The 14,731-nt window shown below is 39.0% G+C and overlaps 1 protein-coding gene across 2 annotated transcripts in view; it reads left to right on the top strand.

Annotated features, from left to right (window-relative positions):
• Positions 1–14,731, top strand: part of FAM114A2 (family with sequence similarity 114 member A2) — a 92,294-nt gene that overhangs the window by 12,068 nt on the left and 65,495 nt on the right. For both annotated transcript variants that reach the window (XM_077468362.1, XM_077468361.1), the window contains exons 2-4: positions 6,073–6,290; positions 9,484–9,577; positions 12,314–12,412. In XM_077468362.1, coding sequence (XP_077324488.1) covers positions 6,084–6,290; positions 9,484–9,577; positions 12,314–12,412 — 400 coding nt within the window. In that variant the 5' untranslated portion in view covers positions 6,073–6,083. The remainder of the gene's footprint in view (positions 1–6,072; positions 6,291–9,483; positions 9,578–12,313; positions 12,413–14,731) is intronic.

Genomic DNA, 14,731 nt, shown 5'->3' with positions numbered 1-14,731 from the left:
AAAAAGGCAGGACAGGATGATGCCATCCCTGAGTTTTTTTATTCAGGCTTACAGGAGATACGTAGATGGCCTACACCTATAGCAAGGACATTATCCAACTCTAGTCAAAGCTGCAAAGTTTGTTTTTATCTACAATCCCAGTTCCAAGATAATTGGAATACTGTTTAACATTAACATAAAATTAACATAAAAACAGAATGAAATTATTTACAAATCTCATAAACCAATATTTTATTCACAATAGAAAATAGAAAGCCTATCAAATGTTTAAACTAAATTGAAATTTATGGCAGCAACATGTCTCAAAATAATTGGGACAGGGCAACAAAAAGCTGGCAAAGTAAATGGCACTAACAAGGAAGAGCTGGAAGAATATTTTGAAACTAAATAGGATAATTGGCAACAGGTCAGTAACATGATTGGGTATAAAAAGAGCATCTTAGAGAGTGAGAGTGTAAAGATTGGCAGAGGTTCACCAATCTGTGAAAAGGTGTGTCTAAAAAATTGTCAAACTATTTGAGAATAATTGGTAGAAGAAAAAAGGGTTGACTCTAAAGGTGTAGAAACCTCCTCTCAGAAGGATCACTCCCACACAAACATAGGTTAAAAAGGGATATATATCCCTTAAAACCAATGAAAAAAAATCTCAAAACCTTAACCAGCTAATTTCCAAACCCCAACACCCCTGAAGGTTGTGATTCTTCCCGCCATGTGGGAATAGTGTTGTTATATCTGCTTTGTATATCCAGAAAACAGAAATCATACATAAAAAAATATGAATATCACATTGGGGAGGATAATCACAAGGCCAACGTGTTTCGCCCTGTAGGCTTTACTCAAGGGCTCAGAGGAGTGTGGTAAGAAAGAGCTTCTAGAGAGAAAAGAGACATATACGGTACATAAGATGCATCTAGAATAAATTAATTCATCATACATTTCTATTTATACTATTTAGATTCATTACAAACCTACAATGAGTATGAGATAGAGTGTATCCCAGGAGGAGCCAGAAAGATCTCTCCCACTGTGGTCATACAAAGGATGGGCATATGGTGAAGGTCTTTTCCGACAAATGTAAAAAAACAGGGAGTCAAAAACCCCAGCATACACACCAGGGGCCTCAGACACAGTTCCAATTGAGAAGACTGGCTTGATATATTTATAGTTTAGTTTGAGACAGTATATAAAACACTGGCAAAAGAAGTAGGGGAAATTAAATAAACGTAGACCCACCAATATCTTGCTAAAGAGAAAAATTCATAAACACATCTGCTGTACGAGTGGACTATTTAAAGAGGAAGTAAACCCTGATGAGTTTACTTCCTCTTTCATTCCCTGCAAAGGCAAAGTATAATGGACTACTATGCATCGCATAGTAGCCCATTATGTGTCACTTACCTGACACAGGAGCCAGCGAAGTCACCGCTGTCCCCTGTAGTCCGGCGCATCCATCTTCTCGGTGGGGTCTCGCAGCTCCGCCGCTGTCATTCGGCGAAGCCGCGATGACGTCACTCCCGCGCATGCGCACGGGAGCCGACACGCGCGGCAGCTCCATTGTTGGAAATGCCACGCTCAGTGCGCCTGCGCGTCACTGTCTACGGCGCATGTGCCGTAGATAGCGGTGCCTGTCTTCGGGCAAATATCTCCTAAACCGTATAGATTTAGGAGATATTTCTTGGACCTACAGGTAAGCCTTAATCTAGGCTTACCTGTAGGTCAAAGTGGTTTGTAAGGGTTTACAACCACTTTAAAAGCGTAGTGGTCTGAAATCACACAAATAAAATAAACATCAATTCATTCAATAGTAGATCTAATAGTTCCAAAGGAGAGAGAAAATCCCAACACAAGGTAGTCCCAAAAGATATTTTCAGCCACAATACCTCTAAATAGTAGTCCAATGGTCTCCTGCCTCAATGTCCACAGAGAGATGGCTGTTGCTCCAAAAAGCTCCATCCATATGTCCTACAGGATTGATCGATCAACTTGGTACACTCAGCCTGCCCATTAATGGTTGGAATCTTGGCTGGTGCCTGCTGCCAAGGTTTGAACCATCTATGGCCGGCCTTACCAAGGGTAGCCTGCATGTACAGCCAGACTAGGAATGCACGCTGCTACAGACTAACATCCACCCACCAAGAGCCAAGCCGCTGCTTGTGTCAGGGATGAAGGCTCTTGAGAGGAGTACTGAGGCAAGGTGTTGTGATGTTTTAGGACACTGTGTACAGCACCATGCTGACCACTCCCACCAGTCACGATCTGCTTGCATTGCATAGGGAAACATGGAGGCTTAGTGGTGACATCAATAAAATAAGGGTCACTGGGTCATAATTAATTTTATGTACTGAGAAGATTTTTCAGGGAGGGAGGAACCAAGGAATTTTTACCTGCAGAATCCTGGCTTTAATGCAGAATCCTGGCTTTAATGTAAAAGTAATCTTGACAGCCGATCACTTTTATGTGACATTTGAGTGACTAAAAACTGATGAGCTGTGTGTGAGGCATTTTAAATGTCACCTATTGAAAATTTTGAGCGCCGTTATTTTTTGCCATTTAACGGGTGCATTCAGTTTTGAGGCTTGATGAGTTTGGTGTCTATTTACTCTCATTACCTCATAATCTCATTACCTCATTTTTTAATCTGTACAAAAAAATTGTGTTTAAATTGGGATTATGTTTTTTTTCCTTTTATAGATTTATTCAACAGTTGTTCAAATATCAATCGATATAAAAAATTGCAACTGCTATATTTTTTTCTACAAGGCCTCTGCTTTCAGATAATATGTAATATTTTGGAAGTTTTAGGTATTTTATAATCAAAAATGCAGATTTTAACATGTGTTGCGAAAAATGAAAAAATTGCTCTGGGGGAACTGTTTAGATTTCAGGTTTTAAATTAATATTCTTTATCGGTAATCCATAGCATTTGAAAAGTTTGCAGGCAGAAGCTGTGTGAAAAGAAATTCAGCCTGGTGATGGTTTTGTATTTGTGGCAGTCACATGTTCTGGCTCAGTGAATATATTGAAGCTAAAGCATCTGCATAATAGGCAGAGAACTAGGACCACTAGGTGTTCCAAATGTATAGATCCAGCAGTGGTAGGTCACATATATCTTTCATGACAGGTGTACTTTAACCTTTTTACTGCCTGACCAACTTTTCAATTCTTCACACACATGTTAAAATCTGCATTTTTTACTATAAAATACCTAAAACTACAAGAATATTACATAATATCTGAAAGCAGAGGCCTTGTAGAATAAAAGCATGGCAAATGCAATTTTTTTTTTTTGCAAATATTTTATTTAAACCAGAAAGGCAGACTCCATGTAATCAGTACAATAATGACAGTGACAGTCAGTGACACACCAGTATATAATTAGAATTCAGGTATGTAGGATGATTTGTGCATTCTCAACTATGATCTACATGAACTAAGCGTTCCATTTCCCTAGGAAAATTGGGAATAGCTGTCCAACGATCCACCATAAGAAAACAGGTACTACCTCCAGTTACAATTTTGTTGAATGATATTTGCACAACTGTTAAATAAATCTATGTTTTAAAGGAAAAAAATCATTAATCCCAATATAAACTCTTTTTTTTTTTTTGTACAAAATAAAAGAGGAGGTAATGTAGAGTGAATAGACACCAAATGCATTAAGCCTCAAAACTGCATGCACTTTGGCTTGAAAAGTTACCTAAAACTATATATTATATATAAAACTGAGAACTAGAGCTGCACAATTAATTGTTAAAATATTGTGATCTCAATTCAACCCCCTGACAATGCCTATGATTCTTTCATATAACAATGTGTGCGGGAGGCAATAATTCTACAATTTTGTGTGCCACATCCAAAGTTAGATCAGAATCTTGGAATACCCCTAAAGGTGGACTTTCAAGGCACTTGGAATCAATATCAAATTTTGAAAATACAAAGAAAGAGTTTTTTTATTGAAAAGGTTAAAAGAATACATAAAACAAGGAATGCAGAAACTAGATCTCCTTCTTTGGGGGGATATGTACATTGATAATGGTTAATCTATTGAAACAGGACGTAAAAAAAAAAAATATATATATATATATATATATATATATATATATATATATATATATATGGGAATTTTTCTAATATATATTTTACTTCCTGTTTCAATAGATTATCCATTATCAATGTACATACCCCCTGAAGGAGGAGATCTATGCGTAGGGTATTTTGAATAACGTGTATATGTATGGATCATCAGTGTATTTCTGCATTCCTTGTTTTATGTATTCTTTTAACCTTTTCAATAAAAAAACTCTTTCTTTGTATTTTCAAAATTTGATATTGACTAAGTGCCTTGAAAGTTCCAAGATTCCAAGATTCTGATATAACAAGTGGAGAGACTTATCTGCTCACTCAGCTGTCAAAAGAAAAAACATCCGGGCAGTCTGCCAAGTTTTTAACGTGTAAATGCAGGAAGTTTAAACACTTAAAGTCTAAATATTTTTCTTAAGTTAAAATCAATATTTTTTTGCTAGAGAATGAATTGGAACCCTCAAACATTATATATAGTTTAGCAGAGACCCTAGGGAATAAAATGTCAATTGCTGCAATATTTGATGTCACACTGTATTTGCCCAGTGGTCTTTCAAACGCAATTTTTTTGGAAAAAAAATACACTTCAATTAATAAAAAAAAAAAAAAAAAAACAGTAAAGTTAGGCAAATGTGTTTTTGTTTTAATGTGAAAGATGCTGTTACGCCGCAAGAATCGTGATCTATTTTCTAAGCAAAAAAATCTTGATTCTCATTTTAGCCAGAATCATGCAGCTCTACTCAGAACCTGAACCTTTTTTTCAATTATTTATTTTCAACAAGCATACGGTCTGAGAGAGTGACATGGTTTAACACAAAAAAGTCATTACATCTTGGCATTCTCCAGATGAGGGTCAAGACAGGTAAATTAAATGACAACAAAAGAGTAACCCAGATCATAGAAATGCAAGCTCAGATGCATATATGACAGATAAGTACCTTGTCCGAGGGCACAGAAATTTACAGGTCAACTGTGATAGAAATACAAAGGCACTCTCTCTGACGGAATAGCTCCATTTTGCATAAATGGGCAGAACTAAGAGGGTTAAATGGGTGAAAGACAAGAAGAAATGGTGAAACAGGTCAGAACCATTTTTGTACCTGTTATGTTTTAGACCTGAAAGGTAACTAAATTTGTTTCTGAAAGCAAGGACCCTGGACAACAAAACAGTAGTTGCAATTTATAATATTATTATATTATATATACAATATCAGAGCAAGTTTTTTTCAAACAAAAATTTTCAGGGAAAAAAAAGTTAATTTTTGTGTGCACAAGCACAATATATTTGTTTGTAAATGATAAAAGATGAGGTTATGATGAGGTAAAGGTGAGGTTATGCCGAGTAGATAGATACCCAACAAGACAAGCCTTAAAATTGTGCGTGTCAGTGAAAGGGCGACAAACTTTAGAACCCAAAATTTGTCCATAGGTGGCGCTTTACCCAGAGACACCTGCCATGCCCATTGCAGGCTTGAAGGTGGCACAGCAGAGCCCTGGATACATGGAGGGGTTGCTTGGGAGGCTGTGAAAGTAATCGGCAGCTTTACGGCCCCAGAATCACTTCAGAAAGCTGACATTTTTTTTTTGTGCCACCCCCCACGGTTTAAAATCGCCTTTCTTGGCTCCCATGCTGTCCTATTTACCAGGAAAAAGAAAAAGCCCTTTGTAACCTCCAAATTGATCTGGTTGGAGTTCACACAAGGCTAAGGACACTTGCCCCCAAGTGACAGGTCAGGGGCCCAGTGATTGGCTGCTGAGACAGACAACATTGCATAATTGGAGGAAGGGAAAAGAGAGTCAGATGGTATCCCATACTCTGAAATATCACGTTTTCCACATACCTCTGGGAGTAAATGGAAGCTGAGTATAAACAGCAGGTAGACCTGCGAATCTGTTGTTTTTCCCTGAAAGGGGTAAGGTTAAGATTTGCACCTTATTATTGGCTTTATTTAAGAATATCTCCTTTGTTTACATATCTTTTTTTTACCCCAGATGTTTTAAAAATGTCTGAAAAGGACAGCACTGAAAGCACTGGGGAGCCCAGCCACTCCCAGGAGGAACTGAATACTGACCCTAAAGACAATAGTCCTGGAGGGGAGAAACTTACAGTCTCTGAACCTGTTGCCATAACTCGGAAACGCCCCGAGTCAAAGTCTAGCAGTCTATCCACTGACGAGGAGGAGAGTCAAACAACAGACAAGCCAGAGCAGGTATGGGGATAAGAAAAATTCTAGAAAACTCAGAAGCTGCTATTGTAGCTATTGTTTCTCAAATTAATATACTGCATATACAACAAAATAAATAAATATATATATATAATTAATATTAATAGTCTATAGATACAGTTCACTTTATTTTATGTTGACCTGCTATTTTTGGGTCTTTGTTTACCTAAAATCTTAATTTTGGTGACATTGCTTTTTAATTAGATAAATAAATGAGTCATTATGATAAGATTACTGACTGCATGGAGATGAAAGGTCGAAAAAAACAGGTCCATACTGATAAACTTTTCTTTATCAGTATTTATTGTGTTGTAAGCAGTACCAGACATTTAGCTAATATTAATTATCAATAATTTAAAAGACACATATATATATATATATATATATATATATATATATATATATATATATATATATATATATATATATATATATATATATACACATACATTGTTTATAAGGTTGAAAAAAGACACAGGTGTCTTGGAAATGGTATAGCTAGGCAACTCCTATTTTAATATTTATCAGTGAAAAAATGAATGATAACTACTGCAGTAGGGAACAGACACAAAGAAAGACACGGCATCTTTCCAAATAACTGTTCTGGTTATTCAGTGCATTTGAGCGTTTTTTTAAACTATGCTTATGTAAGTATCACATTAATATATTGTAAACCGTACATAGATGGGCTAGTGTCTTATCAGGGTCTTAGGAATGTGAGTGTGGCAGAAAAGTTAGTATGATGCCAAGGACGTTCGCTGTAGTAGACAAAGCATACAAAATGAACATATACAGAGCTACATTTTTTTTTTTCTGACACAGATCAATCCAGTTCCACCTATGAGACATCTCGCTGATCACTTAAAGGGGTTGTAAAGGTAAATGTTTTTTCACCTTAGTGCATTCTATGCATTAAGGTGAAAAAACATCTGAGGCCGCGTACACACGCGCGGACTGTTCGCCCAACCTTGTTCGTCAAACAGTTTGACAAACAGTCCGCTCAAAATTAGCATGAACGGACTTGACCACACACGATGAACGAACAGTCCGCTGAAACCGTGCGCGATGACGTGAACGGCACGTACGACGGGACTAGAAAACGACGTCCTATACACTGCAATGCAACCTTCGGCGTGTAAATCCTTTCTGAGTATGCGCGGAACTTAGTTTGACGAACAAGCCTAAACACGAGCGGACTGTCCGCTCAAACCAAGTTTCAGCGGACAGTTTTATGGAAATTCCGAAAAACTTTGTTCGTCAGACTGTCCGCTGAAACTGTCCGCTGAAGCCCACACACGAGCGGACTGTCCTCTGAAACACTGTTCAGCGGTCAAAGTGGGGCGAACAGTCCGCCCGTGTGTACGCGGCCTGACAGTGTCGGCGCCCCCAGCCCCCCCGTTTTACTTACCTGACCACTCTAAAGTCCCGCGCTCGTCCCCCGATGTCCTCTTTGCCTCTCAGCCTGGCCGCTGATTGGCTGGAGTGGATGGATTGAAAGCAGCACAGCCATTGGCTCGCGGTGCTGTCAATCACTTCCAATGACACGGCGCGCCGGGGGCGGGGCGGTGTGATACAGCGAGCGGCTATAGCCGCCGGCTGTATCACGGGAGCGCGCCCGCAGGTGCTTCTCACCATGCGAGGGAGCTCGCATGAACGTGAGAAGTACCTGCGGGAGGAAGCAGAGACAGCTGCCGAGGGACCCCAGAAGAGCAGGTTCGGGGCCACTCTGTGCAAAACGAGCTGCACAGTGGAGGTAAGTATAACATGTTTGTTATTTAAAAAAAAATAAAGAAAATACCTTTACAATCCCTTGCTCTATTCACACTTGAAAATAGGGCTGCAATTAGATAGGAAAGACCAGGGGGGGGGGGTCCCCACGATTAGCTGTAGACAGGAAGCCCCTCATTGTAAACAATCAATGGGAGGCGAACAGCTCCCACAGCTATTTGCAGCTGCTCAATTGTAATTGTTCATGTAGCAATTACCTGCAAATGATTGGCCCTGGCCACAGACTGTTTGCAACCAGGGCTGGTCATTCACAGGTAACTGCTGCTTGAGTGGTTACATGAAAGTGGCTGTGAATGGCTGTCAGTTGGGCTTCCTGCCTGTAGGTAATTGCAGGGAACCTCTGTTGGGTCTCCTGCACCCAATCACAAATGCCCCATTTGTAAGTGTGAATGGGGCATAAAGGCTGGAATTCACTCTTTGGTGGTGTTTGCAAGTACCACACAACTCAACAAAAGTTGAATTAATAATTGACTGGACCAGGTGGAAAATTATTGGCCAAACAGTGATCTGAATGTATGGTCAGCTTTAGCTTAAAGTGTGTCTACAGTCAACATTTAGGAGACCCAGGTATATCTAGCCTGCTCCTATTGTGCATTCCCACATTGTATTTCAATTATTTCTTGCTCACTCCTAATAATCTGAATGATCTTGAAGTTTGCAAACTTTGTGAAGCATTTCATACATTTACTTCCTGGAATTCCATGACCCGCAACGTGAGTAGGCATGCTGTGTCACACATTTTACAGAGGTGCTGAGAGGAGGAGTTTTAGGAGGTGGAGTCAGGACAGGGATCACTGCTTGCAGGCAGCAAGGTACCATGAGATATGTACACCCTGAAAAAGAAGTGCAGCGCTGTGATCCTGACTTTTTCTTAAAGTAAAAAAAATAAACATAATAATTGTATATGTACCACACGCTGACCGATTACGCCACTGGAGCACTATATATATATATATATATATATATATATATATATATATATATATATATATAGCAAAATATATACACATGTGTTACTAATTTCACGTGCTGAAACATCCTCCAAAAACTGTGCCAAACTCATGCCAATAAATAAACTAAGTGATAATATGCAAAAACAAATACAGGATACGTAGTAATTAGAAATTGAAATGTAAACGGCAGAGTACACACTGCAAAGCATGTAGAAAATCAAGAAAGTTGTGTAAAGAGATGGCCTGCAGACAGACAGAACAACAAAGTAGATTTTTCAAATAAGCTTATATTGTCAAATATAACCATTGTTTGTATTACTATTACAATGCTGATGTTAAAAAGAAAAAAATGAAAGTGTATGCTGTGACCATAGAACTCCTTTAAATTATTATCTACAAGTGTTATTTTTTGATCCTTGTATCTATTTCTCCTGCAGGATTCTGCTGCCAAATCCTCTTCATCCTGGGGATACTGGGGTAGCTGGGGAAAGTCTTTAATATCTACTGCTTCAGCCACTGTGGCGACTGTAGGTAAGTATTTTTGTCCAACCATGAAACCAGTCATATGATCCCCAGCTCACAGTGTATACCTATGTCTATACAGGGCAAAGCAACAGGTTCCCTAGAACACTTCTCCAGCAGGGTATGCTAATCCCCCTAACGCTCCTTCCAACTGGACGCAGAATGATGGATGGGACATTTACATTACACTTTAAAGAGACCCTGTCAGCAGACCATTCATTTCAACAACTATTCTCTTTAAAGTTATATGTGCATTTAACATATTTTATGCATATAATTTACCTATAAAAGCCTTCCTTGTGTAAACATCCCAAAGCTCCTAGACCGCCGCTAAGAGCTGCCATCTTGGATGTGATGTCCAGCAGACTCTAATGCCGCGTACACACGACCGGACTTTCCGGCAGACTAGGTCCGAAGGGATTAGTCAGTCGGACAATCCGATCACGTGTGGGCTAATCCGATTGTTTTTCGGGGAAAAAAATCAGACGGACCTAAAAATAGAACATGTTTCAAATCTATCTGATGGACTCAATTCCAATGGACTTAAATCGGGAAAACCGCTCGTCTGTGTGCTGGTCCAACGGACCAAATACAAGGCAAGGGAAGCTACTGGCTATTGAACTTCCTATTTTAGTGCCGTTTACATCATCACGTTCAAAACCAACAGACTTTCAAACGGACTTAGTCTGTTCATTCAGAAAGTCTGTCGGAACTCCGCCGACAGTCCGTCGGGAAGACCGTCAGACCTAGTCTGCCGGAAAGTCTGGTCGTGTGCACGTGGCATTATAGACCTTTTAGTATTTCCCTTTGCTCCCTTATTGACAGTTGTATAAAAGGTTTTATTGGGAAGTGAAAAGGAAAGGAGGGGTGCAGGAGCTGGGGCAGCACTGACACTGATTAGACATTCTCAGAAAAGGTGGGGGCTATGGTGTCCAAGGGGAAAAAGGGGTGGTGCTAGGCAATTGATTATTCTTGCAAGTTCTAAGGCATATTGCAAGTGTATCCAACACAATTTATGGAAAAGAAAAACACTACAAGCAAGTATTTAAAATAATTGCATTTTTAAGTAGGTGAGAGTTTTTTGTTTGTTTTGTTTTTTAAAGCTTGACTTCATTAGATTTTAAAATGTGTGAGGAGGCTAAGTTCTTTGCTAACAAACTGATGCTACCCTACATTATTAAAGGAGATTGGCCTACATACAGTACACTGAATAGTGAATGAGTATTTTGGATAAACTATTGGTCAAATTAAGATGTGATTATTTGGAAATGAAAGACCTACTGTATCTCCCAACTTTTTGAGATGGGAATGAGGGACACCTATTAGCAAAAGTATGTAGGCATAGGACACACCCCCTTTAAGGAGAATTATACAAAAAAAGATTAGTTTAAAGCCACAAATGCTTTTTTTGTTTTCCACTACTATTCCTTTATATTGGCTTTTGAAATTTACAAATGCAGCAAATTAGAAACTGGATGAAAGGTTTAGAACTGGGAAGCACTTTTTGAAAGATAAAAAGTGCATTTTATATACAACTATATTTAGACAAGACTAAAATGAGGGACAAATGCAGAAGAAAGAGGGACAATCCCTCGAGACCAAGGATTCTTGGGAATTATGGGAAGAGTATGGCTAGTTTAACCAATCTGGAACAACAGGGTGCCCTAGTGTACTTTGTGTTTGTACGTTAATAACATCCTCATAGTTGCTTACAGTTAATATACTATATATAGGCTTAAAAAGTTACACTAATGTTTTCCCCCTTCCCCATCTTAAACTGACTTGTTCTTGATCCAGCATGATACTGACTTTGTGTCTTTGTCAGTGGCCTACAGCCACTTGTTAAAGTCTTCCTGTCTCATATGCCTGCTGCACTTTCATTAAATCCTATGGAGAGTTTTTTGACTATGAGAGTTAGTCTGGAGTAATAGCTCACATTCCAAAGCTTTCCATAGGATTGAGTGCAGAGGGCATGCTTGGGCCTGGCCAGGAGATATTTTGACAAGTAGCTGTGCATTATTATTGAGATTGCACAGCCGATATCTTGCTCAATTGGTTACAGGTAAATATAAGACTAGCAAAAGAGGCAGCACTACAAATAAGTGTAACCACACCACTTAAGGTGCATGTAAAAAAAAAAAAATGTAATCCAGTTGTTAACTGTACAAAACTAGCCTAATGTCCTGAATCTGTCTTGATATCAGCCTTTTGTAATTTACTGCACAGCAGCACTCAGACTAAAAGAGGGAGTTTCTGCACTCTGAGCCAGTGAAAGTTATTTGGCTTTGCTGAGCCCTTTCAGTCAACAGCTTAAACATGCTTACAGGATGAGTGTGTGGAGTGATAGCATGCCCCATGTGTATCTTTTTTAGCAATGTCAAGTCACAGTCTTGAAATTGGGAAGATGACCAAGCTGTATTGCTCAACTGCAGCAGAGAAGTGTGAGATCAGTGGCTTGGCTTTGCTGTCTGATAGAGGCACTTAGATCACAAGACTGAACACAGTTAGAAGTCCTTTGATAGAGAGCATGGTTTTATATTTGTGCATTTCAGAGGTGTATTCTACTGTTTGCCTGGAATTCAGCTTTAATAAGCTTCAGAGATAATGAAAATGAATAACATCCCTGAAGTATGTGGTTTGTAAAAAGATCTAAAACCTATTATCTAAACTCGATAAAGTGTGTACTAAATATTTTTTATTTTGATGCTTTTTTGATTCTTAAAAAAAATACATTCCCTTCAACAGGTCATGGAATCAGTACAGCTATTGAGAAGGCAGAGAGCACTCTGGGAGTTCCCAGCCCTGTAGAGCTGTCATTTAGAGACCAAGCTGAGGCAGCAGAAGGCAAGTGAACACATGTTTATTTCAGCATTGGATTAATGTAAAAAAGTAGAAAATCTGTGCTACCCTACAAAAATGTGCATATACCCCTAAGCCCTTGTACACACGGTCGGAGATTTCCGACGGAATGTGTCCTATCGGACCGTTTTGTCGGATAATCCGACTGTGTGTGGTCTGCATCGGACTGATTCCGTCTGAATATCCGACGAACCAAGTTTTCCAACTTGCCGGTAAAATTTTCAGACAAAATGCTCCTATCGGACATACTGCGATCATGTGTAGCCTACTCCGACGGACAAAGTGCCACGCATGCTCAGATCAAATTCCTAGACCAAAGCTATTGGCTACTAGCCTGAACGTAGTCCCGTCATAACGAAATAACGCCATCACGTTATGTACAATCGGATTTTCCGACAACTTAGTCCGACTGTGTGTATGCAACATCACTTCCGGACCTCTTCCGGAAATTAATCAGTCGGAATTACTCAGACGGATTTGGTTGTCGGAATCTCCGAGCGTGTGTACAAGGGCTAAGAATTACAAAAATATAAGTGGGTAATATGGTTGTTATTAAAAAAACAAAAAAGGAACGTGAGGTGCTGCAACAAAAAAAACTAAATATTCGGCTTGTGCATGTATGTGAAAAAGTTTAATTGCGCAACCTACGTGTGTGAAATAAATGACAAAAATGCCACCAAGGGGTTATTTTAATAATCTGTATATAACACAATGTTCAAAAAGATTATTATGCTGAATGTCTTGTGAAAAAATTGTGAAATTAATAGTACATGTGGTTAGGGAATCTATTACTCAATAGGTTCAGACATATGAGAATGACACTATATGAAAAAATATTCACTGAATAATTAATTAATAGGTTCAAACACATGTCCATTTTAAACCACAATGTCCATGAACCTAATGTTTCAAAAAGTTCAATTAATGTATCACAAAACATCCTTTCCAGGATGGCTAAATGATACAAATTATGGCAGAAATTCCTTTCGCTCCTTTCCTTCACACAGAAGCACCATACACTGAACTCATCCAGCAATACATCAATCAAGTGAGGTCTGACCAGGTGGCCGCTTACCAGATCTGTAGGATCTCAAATAATAGAGATCGTATGAGCATGAATGAAAGGTGAATCCTCACCACCAGGCAATCTGTTCAGGCGATATGACCATCCAATCCCTGAAATTGGATTGGATTAATGACAGGATAGTATTTTTCTTTTTCTATATGGAATTAACTCAGGAAACTGCATGTTTCAAAGAACCCTTTTCTAAAATACCTATATTAGCCTTTCTCAAATTTTTTACCCCAGAGGAACCCTTGAAAAAATGTTCTAGTTTTGGTAAAGCCCCTGCTAAAAGCAAGTCATTGTTAGTGGGGGAAAATGCCCTTGTCAATGGTAGTCAGTGGAAAGAATTTGCCCCCCTTACTGTTAAGAATTACACTGTTCTAGACAGCTAAAAAGTTCATTGGTGTCATACTATTGGCTGTGCCAAATGGCAATAGGCCTGAAACAATGCAGGCACCATCACATGGGAGGTAAATCGGGCACAGCTAAAGGAACCCCTAGCAACATCTGGAGGAATGCTGGTTGAACCCTGGTTGAGAATGGATGATTTATATGATAGGGATTGGTTCGTGGTTAGATTTATACTATGCCAAACTCATCTTATTGGAGTTTCCTATTTAGATAATGTATGGAATGCAAAACACAGCAGGAATACAATGGCTATAGAGTCCTAAATATTTTAAATTTACTCATGGGTTTTCAATGGTGCTGATTATAATGACTGTATGCGCTTAGCACTGGTGTGCTGTGTGAGAATTATTAAAGCTTGAATAGACTCTTGCTCATATATTCACATTTATTTTATTTAATTCTATAGTTCAGAAAGTCTTGTTGCACTACAGAAGACTATCCACATCCTTACTCTTTAAAAGTGCAGCTATTCCAATGTAATTTGTACATATGTACACATATATACTCTGCTACAAGTTTGAATAGAAGCTGATTACGCTAAGCCCTTGTACACACGGTCGGACATTCTGATCGTTCAGAACGTGATGACGTTATTTCGTTACGACAGGACTACGTTCAGGCTAGTAGCCAATAGCTTTGGTCTAGGAATTTGATCTGAGCATGCGTGGCACTTTGTCCAATCGGAATTCTCTACAAACGATCGGACAAAGTTCGATCGGATCATGTTGTTGGAAAATTTTACAGCCCAGCTCTAAAACTTTGTCGGTCGGAAATTCCGATGGAAAAAGTCCAATGGAGCCCACACAGTCGGATTATCCGACAACATG

Source organism: Lithobates pipiens, unplaced genomic scaffold (assembly GCF_037356315.1).
Source record: "Lithobates pipiens isolate NorthernLeopardFrog02 unplaced genomic scaffold, aLitPip1_a1.2 Scaffold_8, whole genome shotgun sequence".
NCBI classification, from domain to species: domain Eukaryota; kingdom Metazoa; phylum Chordata; class Amphibia; order Anura; family Ranidae; genus Lithobates; species Lithobates pipiens.
This window is presented reverse-complemented; position numbering and strand designations above follow the sequence as displayed.